Source organism: Mobula hypostoma, chromosome 14 (genome assembly GCF_963921235.1).
Source record: "Mobula hypostoma chromosome 14, sMobHyp1.1, whole genome shotgun sequence".
In the NCBI taxonomy this organism is placed as follows: Eukaryota; Metazoa; Chordata; class Chondrichthyes; order Myliobatiformes; family Myliobatidae; genus Mobula; species Mobula hypostoma.
The window spans coordinates 80462406-80478219 of NC_086110.1; the positions used below are offsets into that span (position 1 = coordinate 80462406).

The 15814-nt window shown below is 44.6% G+C and overlaps 1 protein-coding gene across 13 annotated transcripts in view; it reads right to left on the reverse strand.

Moving 5' to 3' along the window:
• cbfa2t3 (CBFA2/RUNX1 partner transcriptional co-repressor 3) overlaps nt 1–15814 on the reverse strand; it is a 211687-nt gene that overhangs the window by 66223 nt on the left and 129650 nt on the right. For all 13 annotated transcript variants that reach the window (XM_063067314.1, XM_063067303.1, XM_063067302.1 and 10 more), the window contains 2 exons: nt 7492–7581; nt 4921–5102 (listed from right to left, as the gene is read on the reverse strand). In XM_063067314.1, the coding sequence (XP_062923384.1) occupies nt 4921–5102; nt 7492–7581 (272 nt within the window). The remainder of the gene's footprint in view (nt 1–4920; nt 5103–7491; nt 7582–15814) is intronic.

Consider the following 15814-nt stretch of genomic DNA (forward strand, 5'->3'; position numbering starts at 1 on the left):
GCGATGATCTTTGCATCAATAAGGACAGGAGAAGCACCGGAAGATTAGAGGGTCGCAAATGTTGTACCCTTGATCAAGAAAGGGAGTAGGGATGACCCAGGAAATTATAGACCAGTGAGTCTTACTTTAGTGGTAGGTAATTTGTTGGAGAAGATCCTGAGAGGCAGAATTTATGAGCATTTGAAGAGACATAATCTGATTAGGGATAGTCAGGGCTTTGTCAAGGGCAGGTTGTGCCTTACAAACCTCATTGAATTCTTTGAGGATATAACAAAACACATCGATGAAGGTAGAGCAGTGGATGTAGTGTATACGGATTTCAGTAAGGCATTTGATAAGATTCCCCGTGCAAAGCTCATTCAGAAAGTAAGGAGGCATGGGATCCAAGAGGACATCGCTTTGTGGATCCAGAATTGGCTTGCCCACAGAAGGCAAAGTATGGTTGTAGTTGGTTAATATTCTGCATGGAGGTCAGTGACCAGTGGTGTGGCTCAGGGATCTGTCCTGGGACCCCTCCTCGTCGTGATTTTTATAAATGACCTGGATAAAGTAGAAGGGTGGGTTCGCAAGTTTACTGATGACATAAAATTGGGGGTGTTGTGGATAGTCTGGAAGGTTGTCAGGGGTTACAGTGGGATGGCGATAGGATGCAGAACTGGGCTGAGAAGTGGCAGATGGAGTTCAACCCAGATAAATGTGAAGTGGCAACACACATAAAAAATATAAAAATAATGCTGGTGAACGCAGCAGGCCAGGCAGCATCTCTAGGAAGAGGTACAGTCAACGTTTCAGGCCGAGACCCTTCATCAGGACTAACTGAAAGAAGAGCTGGTAAGAGATTTGAAAGTGGGAGGGGAGGGGGAGATCTGAAATGATAGAAGACAGGAGGGGGAGGGATGGAGACGAGAGCTGGACAGGTGATAGGCAAAGGGGATATAAGAGGATCATGGGACAGGAGGTCCGGGGAGAAAGAAAGGGGGAGGGGGGAAGCCCAGAGGATGGGCAAGGGGTATAGTGAGAGGGACAGAGGGAGAAAAAGGAGAGAGGAAAAATAATAAATAAATAAGGAATGAGGTACAAAGGGGAGGTGGGGCATTAACGGAAGTTAAAGAAGTCAATGCTCATGCCATCAGGTTGGAGGCTACCCAGACGGAATATAAGGTGTTGTTCCTCCAACCTGAGTGTGGCTTCATCTTTACAGTAGAGGAGGCCGTGGATAGATATGTCAGAATGGGAATGGGATGTGGAATTAAAATGTGTGGCCACCGGGAGATCCTGCTTTCTCTGGTGGACAGAGCGTAGGTGTTCAGCGAAACGGTCTCCCAGCCTGCGTCGGGTCTCGCCAATATATAGAAGGCTGCATTGGGAGTACCAGACGCAGTATATCACCCCAGCCGACTCACAGGTGAAGTGTTGCCTCACCTGGAAGGGCTGTCTGGGGCCCTGAATGGTGGTGAGGGAGGAAGTGTAAGGGCATGTGTAGTATTTGTTCCACTTACAAGGATAAGTGCCGGGAGGGAGATCGGTGGGAAGGGATGGGGGGGGGGACGAATGGATAAGGGAGTTGCGTAAGGAGCGATCCCTGCAGAAAGCAGAAACGGGGGGTGGGGGAGGGAAAGATGTGCTTAGTGGTGGGATCCCGTTGGAGGTGGCAGAAGTTATGGAGAATTATATGTTGGACCCGGAGGCTGGTGGGGTGGTAGGTGAGGACAAGGGGAACCCTATTCCTAGTGGGGTGGCGGGAGGATGGAGTGAGAGCAGATGTACGTGAAATAGGGGAGATGCGTTTGAGAGCAGAATTAATGGTGGAGGAAGGAAAGTCCCTTTTATTTAAAAAAGGAGGACATCTCCCTCGTCCTGGAATGAAAAGCCTCATCCTGAGAGGTGAAGTGAGGTGAATGTGAAGTGGTTCATTTTGGTAGGTCAAATTTGAGACAGAATATAGTATTAATGGTAGACTCTTGGCAATGTGGAGGATCAGAAAGATCTTGGGGTCCGTGTCCATACGACACTCAAAACTGCTGTGTAAGTTGACAGTTTTGTTAAGAAGCCTTATGGTGTCTTGGCATTCATCAACCATGGGATTGAGTTCAAGAGCCGTGAGATAATTTTACAGCTATACAAGACCTTAATTAGACCCCATTTGGAGTACTGTGTTCAGTTCTGGTCACCTCACTACAGGAAGGATGTGGATACTATAGAGAGAGTGCAGAGGAGATTTACAAGGATGTTGCCTGGATTGGAGAGTGTACCTTATGAGAATAGGTTGAGTGAACCTGGCCTTTTCTCTTTGGAGCGATGGAAGATGAGAGGTGACCTGACAGAGGTGTATAAGATGATGAGAGGCATTGATCGTGTGGGTAGTTAGAGGTTTTTTTCCCAGGGCTGAAATGGCTAACACGAGGGGACATAGTTTTAAGGTGCTTTGAAATAGATACCAAGGGGATGTCAAGGTTAAGTTTTTTTACACAGAGAGTGGTGAGTGCGTGGAACGGGTTGCCAGCGGTGGTGTTGGAGGCGGATACAATAGGGTCTTTTAAGAGCCTCTTAGATAGGTACATGGAGCTGAGAAAAATAGAGGGCTGTGCGGTAGAGAAATTCTAGGCAGTTTCTAGAGTAGGTTATATGGTCGGCACAACATTGTGGGCCAAAGGGCCTGTAATGTGCTATCGATTTCAATTTTCTATGTTCTAATATCATATCACTGGCATACTGTATGTTGTGAAATTTGTTGTTTTGTGGCAGCAGTGCAATACATAAATACTATAGAGTAGTATAAGAAATATTTATGTACAAATTAAATTAACTAAGCAGTGCAAAAAGCAAGCAAAACAATGGGTTCATTGTCCGTTCAGAAATCTGATGGCGGTGGGAAAGAAGCTGTTGCTGAATGATTGAAGCTCCTGTACCTCCTCCCTGATGGCAGCAATGGGAAGACGGCATGTCCTTGTTTCATATTGACAGATGCCACCTTCTTGAGGCATCACCTTTCGAATGTCTCCTTAGTGCTGGGGAGGCTGGTGCCCATGATGGAGCTGGCTGAGTTTACAACCCTCTGCGGCTTCTTCCGATCGTGTGCAGTGGTCCCTCCACACCAGACAGTGATGCACCCAGTTAGAATGCTCTCTATGGTACATTTGTGGAAATTTCACTCAATCTCAATGAAACAACCTAGCACCATAACTAGATTGAAACAGTTACAGCCAGCACCGTCAGTTGAGAGAATTATGGCCCTCTAAGATTGTCCATTTAAACTTTCTGCTTAACGCTGTCCCTGCCTCATCTCATGCTCCTTTGTTACCAGCAGCCCCTAATGTTGTGATGCACTCCCATTTAGCTACTTTCTTTTAGCGTTTGTGAATGCTCTGCCTTCAGCTGCCAGCACTCTAAACTTTTAAATCTCCTGTCCAAAACTTTGCCTTCCTTTTCCTCCTTAAAACCACCCTAGTAGTGGTTTACATGATTCACTAACAATCCTGAGAAGAACTTTGGGGCAGCATGGTAACATAGTAGTTAGTGTAATGCTTTAGAGTGCCAGTGATTCCGAGCATCATTTGTACGTTCTCCCACTACCACAGGACGTCCTCTGGGTGCTCCGGTTACATTCCATAAACGGATGGGTTAGGGTTAGTGAGTTGTGAGCATGCTATATTGGCACCAGAAACACTTGCAGGCTGCCCCCAGCACATAATTAGACAGTGTTGATCATTGACGTACAAGGATATATACACACAGTAGCCACTGTGTTAGGTCCCTCCTGTACCTATTAAAGTGGCCACGGAGCACATGCTCATGGATTTCTGCTACTGTAGCTCATCCACTACACGTGTTGTGCATTCAGAGATGCTCTTCTACATAGCACTGTCGTAACACCTGGTTATTTGAGTTACCCAGGAAATCAGCAGTTTCTGAGATCCTCAAACCACCCCAAATGGCACCAACAATCATTACATGTTCAAAATCACTTAGGTCGCATTTCATCCCCATTCTGATGTTTAGTCTGAACAATAACTGAACATCTTGACCATGCCTGCATGCCTTTGTGCTGCTCCATCGTTGGCTGATGAGGTATTTGCATTAATGAGCAGCTGTACAGCAGCCATTGAGTGTACATCTCACTTTGCCCTTTGACAACCCTCTCCACAATCTACAACTCCACCAATATTCGCATCCTCTGCAAACTTACTCATCATTTTTATAAACAACAAAATACCTAATTGAGCATTTGGTAGCTTTGGGCCTGTACACACTGGAATTTAGAAGAATGCAGGGGGGATCTCATTGAAACTTACCGAATGTTGAAAGATCTAGATGGGGTGGATGTGGAGAGGATGTTTCCTATGGTGGGGGCATCCAGAACTAGAGGGCACAGCCTCAAAATTGAGGGGCGACCCTTTAGAACAGAAGTAAGGGGGAATTGTTTCAGTCAAAGAGTGGTAAATCTGTGGAATTCTCTGGCACAGACTGTGGTGGAGGCAAAGTCCATGGGTATATTTAAGGCAGAAGTTAATTGTTTCCTGATCGGTCAGGGCATCAAAGGATATGGCAAGAAGGCAGCTGTATGGAGGAGTAGGATCTGGGATCAGCCATGATGGAATGGTGGAGCAGACTTGATGGGCTGAATGGCCTAATTCTGCTCCTATGTCTTATGGTTTTATGATCTAATCAGCCAACACTGAGTTGCTGCCACATGATTGGCTGATCAGATATTTGCATTAATGAGCAGCTGTACAGGTGTACCTAAAAAAGTGGCCACTGAGTGGATGTGAGAATCTTCAATCACAATATAAATCCGAGTAACATAATAGACAGGGTAAGGGTATCGGACACATCAACAGGAAGGGTCATACTGAAGGAATAAACAGGGTTTCTAAATGGCCAAAGAGTAGTCAAGATCTCGTTTAGTTACAGCATACCTACCTGTCGGGGGTTCTTCGTTTGCCATTTTCGTTGACTTCCAGCAGGATTTCCGAGGAGTCGATTGGCAAGCTGTTGTTGCTGTTCAGAAGCAGTTGTTCATTTTCGGCCAGGTACTGAGCTACAGTTTGCTTCGCAAGCCGAGCACGGTGGAATAGTTCTCGTTGTAACAGTGGTAGATTAGCCTGCAATTAAACCAAGTTCAAACAAATCAAACATCAGGCTTTTCGAAAGATTCCGCAATTCAGCCCGCTTCTTTTGATGGCCAAGCAGATATGGTCTGAAACTTAACTGCGCTGGGTTCTACTGAGGGGAAAATTAAGTTGTTAAGTACAAGCGCACAGAAGCAAAATTCTTCTGTAATTCCACATGGGACAGCTCAGTAGCGTAACAATTAGCACCATGCTTTACAGCACCAGTTGTCAGTCTGGGGTAGATTCCTGCCACTGTACTTTTCCCCGTAACTGCATGGAAACCTCCACATGCTCCAGTTCCCTCCGAAGGATCAAAGGTTAGGGTTAGTGAGTCGTAACATGATGACTCTTGCAGGCTGCCCCCAGTACAATCCTCGTTGATTTGATCTGAGGCAAATGATACATTGCACAGTACGTTTCAATGTACGTGTGACAAATAAAGCTCACCTTTATGTCTTTAAAATTGGTGTTGATAACAAGTTGGTGTCAGGAGGCCCAGGACATACAAACATGTGAACATATTTCACATTAAGTGCACACTGAAGTCAGAACTTCTTTCAAGAGGGTGAAGTGAACCCTGGCAAGGCATCAGGCATTGATGGGGTACATGGTAAGCATTGAAAACCTGTGTTAACCAACTGGTTGGAGTGTTCAAGCACAGCTACAATCTCCCACTGCTGCAGTCGGAGGTTCCCCCCACTTCAAAATGATACCATCTCAAGAAGAGCAGGGTGAGCTGTCTCAACTTCTACTGCCCACTTGCACTCACTCACATGTACTGTGATGTGGTCACGGCCAGAATTAACTCCTGCCTCAGCAAGGACCTGGACCCACTGCAACTTGCCTATCGCCACAATAGGTCTACAGCAAATGCAATCTCACTGGCTCTCCACCCAGCCTTGGATCACCTGGACAACAGAATTCCTACGCCAGGCTGCTATTCATTAATTACAATCATACCCTCGGCTCTAATCAACAAGCTCCAAAATCTGGGCCCCTGTACCTCCCTCTGCAACTGGATCCTTGACTTCCTCACTGGGAGACCACAGTCAGTGTGGATTGGAAATAATATCTCCACCTCAGTGACAAACAATACTGGTGCACCTCAAGGATGTGCACTTAGCCCATTGCTCTACTCTCTCTACACCCACAACTTAAACACCATCTCTAAATTTGCTGATGACACATCTATTATTGGTAGAGTTTCAGATGGTGTCGAGGAGGCGTACAGGAGGGAGGTAGATCAGCTGGTTGAGTAGTCTTGCAACAACAACCTTGCACTCATCATCAGTAGGTCCAAGGAATTGATTGTGGATTTCAGGCAGGGGGAGTCAAGGGAACACGCACTGATCCTCACTGAGAGATCAGCAGTGGAAAGGGTGAATTGTTTGAAGTTACTAGGTGTCAACATCTCTGAAGGTCTATCCTGGGTCCAACAATTGATGCAAAGGCTAATGAAGGGTCTCGGCCCAAAATGTCGACTGTACTCCTTTGCATAGATGGTGCCTGGCTTGCTGAGTTCCTCCAGCATTTTTGTTCGTGATTGGACTAATTTCAGCTTGTTTGCTTGGAGTAGTTAAACTTCTAAAGAAACTGTATGGCTTTAAATCCAATGCACTCAGCAAAACTGGCACCCACTTCTCAGTGGTTGTTTCATTCGTTTCAAAATACAGTTCAATTTGCTTAGTATACATATTTCTTATCTCTTGTGCAATCAACAATGCCTATCTTTCCGATGCAGCCAGCCATTTCTGTTCTTTCTATTTATTATTATTATCACCAGTAATCAGTTTATGAACCCGTGAACTTGTCCATTTTCTGCCCTTTTTTTACTCAAACACCTTACTCTTCCCTTTGCGAAGAAACAAATATGTTGCACTTTTTAAACTCAGAAGTCTCACTGTGCTTTTTTTTTACTCCAATGTCTCGCTGTGCTTCAACAGGTAGAAGGCTGCCTCAGGTTCGTGTAGAACTTCCTCATCGGCTCTGTTATGTTTTGTTACTCCAAAACATAAAAGCAATTGAAAGAAAAAGACAGGAGCTGAGGAGAATGTATACATTTTGTATTTACTTTTAGCACAGCATCCAAATATGATGTGGCACCGTGATGTCACTCACACAGAGTACTTTTACATATAACCTGTAATGTATGATGTAAACAACAAAGAATGCTTCATCAAATAAGATATTAACAATATTACTCAAATATTAAACACACAATATAAAAACGGATGCTGATTCTGATGTTAACAGATTTGACCCACCAATGTGCAATACTTCACATTGATAACTCTTGTAAACTATTCCACCAGATTATACCAAGAATTGGGACCACAGAGAAATCATAAAATGAGGCCGCTATCTTATTGATGCGCCCTACCTTCAGGAAAGGAATGACAAAAGGCCTCAATGGGAAATTGGTTGCCTCCTGAAGCTTTGAGTGAAACTCCTCTATAGTCTGGGTAGAATTCTGCAAAATATAAAAATAAGTGATTTTCAGTCCCAAATCACCAAGACCTGATGTACATCTAATATACAATATTAATAATTCAGTCTGACGCTTTCCCCAATGAACACAGCCTCGCCATCAGAAGTCACCCTGACCTGATAAGATGTTATACATGAACACCAACAGAAATCAACACAGCAAAGGAACAGATCCTTTGGCTCTCAATGCCTGCTCACAACGTAAAGCGTAGGGGTTAGCAGAATGCTTTACAGCATCAGTGAGCTGTGTTCATCTGTAAGTTGTTTCTACATTCTCCCTGTTTCCTCCCACATACAGGTTAGGGTTAATAAGTTGTGGGCATGCTAACATTGGTGCCAAAAACATGGCAATACTTGCAGGCTGCCCCAGCACTTCCTGTTGATGATTAATGCTAATGATGTGTTTCATTGTATGTTTCCATATACATGTGATAAATAAAGCTTATCTCTTTAAGCTTAAAGTTATTTCCCAACACGCTGTAAAATGTTACGAGGCTGAAACCCCTGAATCACACACCAATTTCTCAACAGTGCATTTAACCTGCTGATCCATACAAACCTAGGCCAATTTACCTGCACCTGGGTAACATCCCAGACATTTTTGTGTTTAAGATTTTGTATTTTTTTCAGCCCAAGCTCCTCAATATACACTAACAACTTGGATGTGAAAGTGGGAGGTGTGACAGGACCACAAGACCACAAGATATAGGAGCAGAATTAGGCCAATTGGCCCATGGCGTTTGTTCCATCATTTTATCATGGCTGAACTATTTTCCTGCTCAGCACTAATTTTCTGCCTTAGAACACAGAACATAGAAATCTACAGCACATTACGGGACCCTCGGCCCACACCTTTGTGCCAACTACGTAACCTACTCTAGAAACTGGCTAGAATTTCCTTACCGCATAGCCCTCTATTTTTCTAAGCTCCATGTGAGAGTCTAAGAGTCTCTTAAAAGACCCTATTGCATCCACATTTACCACCGTCACTGGCAGTGCACTCCACACACCCACCACTCTGTGTGAAAAACTTAATTCTGACATCCCCCTTGTATCTACTTCCAAGCACCTTAAAACTATGCCCCCTCATGTTAGCCATTTCAACCCTGGGGGAAAAGCCTCTGACTATTCACATGATCATTGCCTCTCATTATTGCCTCTTCGTCTGGTCAGGGAGAGTGAGGAGTTGATAGAGAGGAGTTACAGGCAGGTGGTCACACCGGGGCCACGGGAGGCAGACAAGTGAGTCACGGTTAGGAGGGGGAAGGGGAAAAGTCAGGTAATAGAGAGTACCCCGGTGGCTGTGCCCCTTGACAATAGGTACTCCTGTTTGAGTACTGTTGTGGGGGACAGCTTACCCGTGGGAAGCGACAGTGGCTGTGCCTCCGGCACAGAATCCGGCCCTGTAGCTCAGAAGGGTAGGGAAAGGAAGAGGAGGGCAGTTGTGATAGGGAACTCGATAGTAAGGGGGTCAGATAGGCGATTCTGTGGAGGCAGTCCAGAGACCCGGATGGTAGTTTGCCTCCCTGGTGCCAGGGTCCGGGATATTTCTGATCGTGTTCAAGATATCCTGAAGTGGGAGGGTGAGGAGCCAGAGGTCGTGGTACATATAGGTACCAATGACATAGGTAGGAAAAGGGAAGAGGTCCTGAAAGGAGAATATAGGGAGCTAGGAAGGGAGTTGAGAAAAAGGACCGCAAAGGTAGTAATCTCGGGATTACTGCCTGTGCCACGCGACAGTGAGAGTAGGAATGCAATGAGCTGGAGGATAAATGCGTGGCTGAGGGATTGGAGCAGGGGGCAGGGATTCAAGTTTTTGGATCATTGGGACCTCTTTTGGCACAGGCGTGACCTGTACAAAAAGGATGGGTTACACTTGAATCCGAGGGGGACCAATATCCTGGCAGGGAGATTAGTGAGGGCTACTGAGGTGACTTTAAACTAGAATGGTTGAGGGGTGGGAATCAAATTAAAGAGGCTAGGTGAGAGGAGGTTAGTTCACAACAGGGGGATGGGAACAAGTGCAGAGAGACAGAGGGGTGTAAAGTGAGGGTAAAAGTAAAAAGTAGTAAGGAGAAAAGTAAAAGTGGCAGGCCGACAAATCCAGGGCAAGCATTAAAAAGGGCCACTTTTCAACAAAATTGTATAAGGGCTAAGAGAATTGTAAAAGAGCGCCTGAAGGCTTTGTGTGTCAATGCAAGGAGCATTCATAACAAGGTGGATGAATTGAAAGTGCAGATTGTTATTAATGATTATGATATAGTTGGATCACAGAGACATGGCTCCAGGGTGACCAAGGATGGGAGCTCAACGTTCAGGGATATTCAATATTCAGGAGGGATAGACATGAAGGAAGGGGAGGTGGGGTGGCATTGCTGGTTAAAGAGGAGATTAACGCAATAGAAAGGAAGGACATAAACCGGGAAGATGTGGAATCGATATGGGTAGAGCTGCATAACACTAAGGGGCAGAAGACGCTGGTGGGAGTTGTGTACAGGCCACCTAACAGTAGTAGTGAGGTTGGGGATGGTATTAAACAGGAAATTAGAAATGTGTGCAATGAAGGAACAGCAGTTATAATGGGTGACTTCAATCTACATGTAGATTGAGTGAACCAAATTTGTAAGAGTGCTGAGGAAGAGGATTTCTTGGAATGTATGCGGGATGGTTTTTTGAACCAACATGTCGAGGAACCAACTAGAGAGCAGGCTATTCTGGACTGGGTTTTGAGCAATGAGGAAGGGTTAATTAGCAATCTTGTCGTGAGAGGCCCCTTGGGTAAGAGTGACCATAATATGGTGGAATTCTTCATTAAGATGGAGAGTGACATAGTTAATTCAGAAACAAAGGTTCTGAACTTAAAGAGGGGTAACTTTGAAGGTATGAGACGTGAATTAGCTAAGATAGACTGGCAAATGACACTTAAAGGATTGACGGTGGATATGCAATGGCAAGCATTTAAAGATTGCATGGATGAACTACAACAATTGTTCATCCCAGTTTGGCAAAAGAATAAATCAAGGAAGGTAGTGCACCCGTGGCTGACAAGAGAAATTAGGGATAGTATCAATTCCAAAGAAGAAGCATACAAATTAGCCAGAAAAAGTGGCTCACCTGAGGACTGGGAGAAATTCAGAGTTCAGCAGAGGAGGACAAAGGGCTTAATTAGGAAGGGGAAAAAAAGATTATGAGAGAAAACTGGCAGGGAACATAAAAACTGACTGTAAAAGCTTTTATAGATATGTGAAAAGAAAAAGATTGGTAAAGACAAATGTAGGTCCCCTACAGACAGAAACAGGTGAATTGATTATGGGGAGCAAGGACATGGCAGACCAATTGAATAATTACTTTGGTTCTATCTTCACTAAGGAGGACATAAATAATCTTCCAGAAATAGTAGGGGACAGAGGGTCCAGTGAGATGGAGGAACTGAGCGAAATACTTGTTAGTAGGGAAGTGGTGTTAGGTAAATTGAAGGGATTAAAGGCAGATAAATCCCCAGGGCCAGATGGTCTGCATCCCAGAGTGCTTAAGGAAGTAGCCCAAGAAATAGTGGATACATTAGTGATAATTTTTCAAAACTCGTTAGATTCTGGACTAGTTCCTGAGGATTGGAGGGTGGCTAATGTAACCCCACTTTTTAAAAAAGGAGGGAGAGAGAAACCAGGGAATTATAGACCAGTTAGCCTAACGTCGGTGGTGGGGAAACTGCTGGAGTCAGTTATCAAAGATGTGATAACAGCACATTTGGAAAGCGGCGAAATCATCGGACAAAGTCAGCATGGATTTGTGAAAGGAAAATCATGTCTGACGAATCTCATAGAATTTTTTGAGGATGTAACTAGTAGAGTGGATAGGGGAGAACCAGTGGATGTGGTATATTTGGATTTTCAAAGGCTTTTGACAAGGTTCCACACAGGAGATTAGTGTGCAAACTTAAAGCACACGGTATTGGGGGTAAGGTATTGGTGTGGGTGGAGAATTGGTTAGCAGACAGGAAGCAAAGACTGGGAATAAACGGGACCTTTTCAGAATGGCAGGCAGTGATTAGTGGGGTACTGCAAGGCTCAGTGCTGGGACCCCAGTTGTTTACAATATATATTAATGACTTAGACCAGGGCATTAAATGCAGCATCTCCAAGTTTGCGGATGACACGAAGCTGGGTGGCAGTGTTAGCTGTGAGGAGGATGCTAAGAGGATGCAGAGTGACTTGGATAGGTTGGGTGAGAGGGCAAATTCATGGCAGATGCAATTTAATGTGGATAAATGTGAAGTTATCCACTTTGGAGGCAAAAACAGGAAAACAGATTATTATCTGAATGGTGGCCGATTAGGAAAAGGGGAGGTGCAACGAGACCTGGGTGTCATTATACACCAGTCATTGAAAGTGGGCATGCAGGTACAGCAGGCGGTGAAAAAGGCGAATGGTATGCTGGCATTTATAGCGAGAGGATTCGAGTACAGGAGCAGGGAGGTACTACTGCAGTTGTACAAGGCCTTGGTGAGACCACACCTGGAGTATTGTGTGCAGTTTTGGTCCCCTAATCTGAGGAAAGACATCCTTGCCATAGAGGGAGTACAAAGAAGGTTCACCAGATTGATTCCTGGGATGGCAGGACTTTCATATGAAGAAAGACTGGATGAACTGGGCTTGTACTCGTTGGAATTTAGAAGATTGAGGGGGGATCTGATTGAAACGTATAAAATCCTAAAGGGATTGGACAGGCTAGATGCAGGAAGATTGTTCCCGATGTTGGCGAAGTCCAGAACGAGGGGTCACAGTTTGAGGATAAAGGGGAAGCCTTTTAGGAGGGAGATTAGGAAAAACTTCTTCACACAGAGAATGGTGAATCTGTGGAATTCTCTGCCACAGAGAAACGGTTGAGGCCAGTTCATTGGCTATATTTAAGAGGGAGTTAGATATGGCCCTTGTGGCTACGGGGATCAAGGGGTATGGAGGGAAGGCTGGTGCAGGGTTCTGAGTTGGATGATCAGCCATGATCATAATAAATGGCGGTGCAGGCTCGAAGGGCCGAATGGCCTACTCCTGCACCTATTTTCTATGTTTCTATTATCTTATACACCTCTATCAGGTCACCTCTCATCCTCCATCATTCCAAGGAGAAAAGGCCGAGTTCACTCAACCTATTCTCATAAGGCATGCTCCCCCAATCCAGGCAACATCCTCGTAAATCTCCTCTGCACTCTTTCTATAGTATCCACATCATTCCTGTAGTGAGGTGACCAGAAATGAACACAGTACTCCAAGTGGGGTCTAATTAAGGTCTTATATAAGTGTAACGTTACCTCACGGCTCTTGAACTCCATCCCACAGTTGATGAATGCCACACGCGATATGCCTTCTGAACAACATTGTCACCCTGTGTAGCAGCTTTGAGTGTCCCATGGACTCGGACCCCAAGATCCCTCTGAACCTCCACACTGCCAAGAGTCTTACCATTAACATTATATTCTGTGTTCAAATTTGAACTACTGAAATGAACTACACACTTATCTGTCTTCTCCCCATATCCCTTCATGCCCCGACTAATCAAGAATCCATCAACCTTTGCTTTAAATATACCCAGTGACTTGGCCTCCACAGTCACCTGTGATGACAAATTCCACAGATTCATCAATCTCTGAAGAAAGAAATTCTTCCTCAACTCCATTCTAAAAGGATGCCCCTCTGTGTCTTCTGGTCCTAGACTCCCCCACCATGGGAAACATCCTCTCCACATCCACATCCACCCTATCAAGGTGCTTCACCATTCAATATGTTTGAATGAAGTCACCTCTCATTCTTCTGAATTCCTCTGAGTACAGAGCACAGGCCCAGAGACATCCAATGCTCCTCATGTGACAACCTTATCAATTCCAGACAATGAAGGGTCTCGGCCCGAAACGTCAACTGTACCTCTTCCTAGAGATGCTGCGTTCACCAGCAACTTTGATGTGTGTTGTTATCATTTCCAGAATTATTTTTGTGAACATCCTTTCTTAGGTAAGTCGCCCAAAGCTGCTCACAATTCTCCATGTGAGGTCTCACCAATGTTTTATTAAGCCTCAACATTACATCTTTGCTTTTATAGTCTCGTCTTCTTGAAATAAATGCTAACATCACATTTGCCTTCCTCACCACAGACTCAACCTGCAAATTAACATAAAAACATAGAAAACCTACAGCACAATATAGGCCCTTCAGCCCACAATGCTGTGCCGAACATGTATTTACTTTAGAAATTACCTAAGGTTACCCATAGCCCTCTATTTTTCTAAGCTCCAGGTACCTATCCAGGGGTCTCTTAAAATTGCTTCAGCCATCTCTTTCAGAACCCTGGGTTGTTCACCATCTGGTTCAGGTGGCTTATCTACCTCCAGACCTTTCAATTTCCCAAGAATCTTTTCCCTAGTGATGGCAACTTCACACACTTCTGCCCCCTGACACTCTCAAACATCCAGCATACTTCTAGTGTCTTCCACAGTGAAGACTGATGCAAAATACTTATTCATTTCATCCACCATTTCCTTGTCCTCCATTACTACCTCTCCTGCATCATTTTCCAGTGGTCCAATATCCATTCTCATCTCCCTTTAACAGTTCATATATCTGAAGAGCCTTTTTAATATTATTGGCTAGCTTACTTTCATATTCCATCTTTTCCCTCTGTATGATCTTTTTTAGTTGCCTTCTCTTATTAGCCACAATTGTGTCATCTTGCCTTTAGAATACTTCTTCCACTTTGGGATGTATAATCCTGTTAAAAAGGATCTGGTGCTTTCCTGGCATATAGGACAAATAAACTCTTGTCAGGCTTCCATGATGAAGATGCCAAGAGTTTGTCATCGAAACATCAGTTAAAGTCGATAACTGTACCCAGCTGAAAGCCAAAGAAGAGCTTATTCGTATATATCCTGTGTCTTCCGAATTGCTTCCAGAAATTCCAGCCATTGCTGCTCCGCCATCATCCCTGCCAGTGTTCTTATCCAATCAATTTTGACCAACTCCTCTTTCATGCCTCTGTGATTCCCTTTGCTCCACTGTAAAGCTGATACATCTGACTTTAGCTTCTTCTGCTCAAATGACAGGGTGAATTCTATCACATTATGATCACATGCCCAAAAGTATGTTCTTGTACCTTAAGCTCTCTAATCAATTCCAGATCATTACACAACACCCAATCCAGGAAAGCGGATCCCCTAGTGGGCTCAACCATGAGCTGCTCTTAAAAACCGTCTCATAGGCACTCTAGAAACTCCCCCTCCTGTAATCCAGCACCAACCTGATTTTCCCAATCTACCTGTATATTGAAGTCCCCCAAAACTATTGCAACATTGCTCCTCTGGCATGTATTTTCTATCTCCCATTGTAATTTGTTGACCACGTCCATACAAATGTTTGGGGGTTTGTATATAACTCCCATCAGGGTCATAGAACACAAATACATCAAAGAGCACAGCACAGGAACAGGCCATTCAGCCCATAATGTTGTGCCGAACCAGCTGAAAAGCAAATCAAAAACACCCAGACACCTATCCCTCCTACCTACACCATGTCCATATCCCTCCATTTTCCTACATCCATGTGCCTATCCACATATCTCTTAAAAGCCTCTAATGTATTTGCCTCCACCACCATACCAGGCAGCACATTCCAGTCATCCACAACGCTAAACTACATGCCCTCTAAACCAGGCAACATCCTGGTGAACCTCTTCTGCACCATATCCTTCCTATAGTGAGGCGACCAGAACTGTATGCAATATTTCAAATGTGGCCTAACCAGAGATTTATAAAATTGCAACATAACCTCCTGCTTTTGAACTCAATGCCTTGACTCATAAAAACAAGCATTTCATAAGCCTTCTTAACCCACTTCTTAAGCCTTCTCAACATGTGTACCCACTTTCAAGCAGCTATGAACTTGGATCCCAAGATCTCTTCGCTCAGCAACACTGTTGTTAAGGACCTTGCTGTTAACAGTGTACAGTACTGTCTCCTTGCATTTGCCCTACCGAGGTGCAACATCTCACATTTATCTGGTCTTTTTACCCTTGCAGTTCCTTAGCTCTACCCACAACAATTCAACACCCTCCGACTCTATGTGAATGGGCAGGTGTAGCATTTCTGTCACTTGCAGGGATATGTGCCAGGAGGGAGGTTAGTGGGGAAGGACAAATGAACAAGGGAATCACGGAGGGAGTGATTCCTGTGG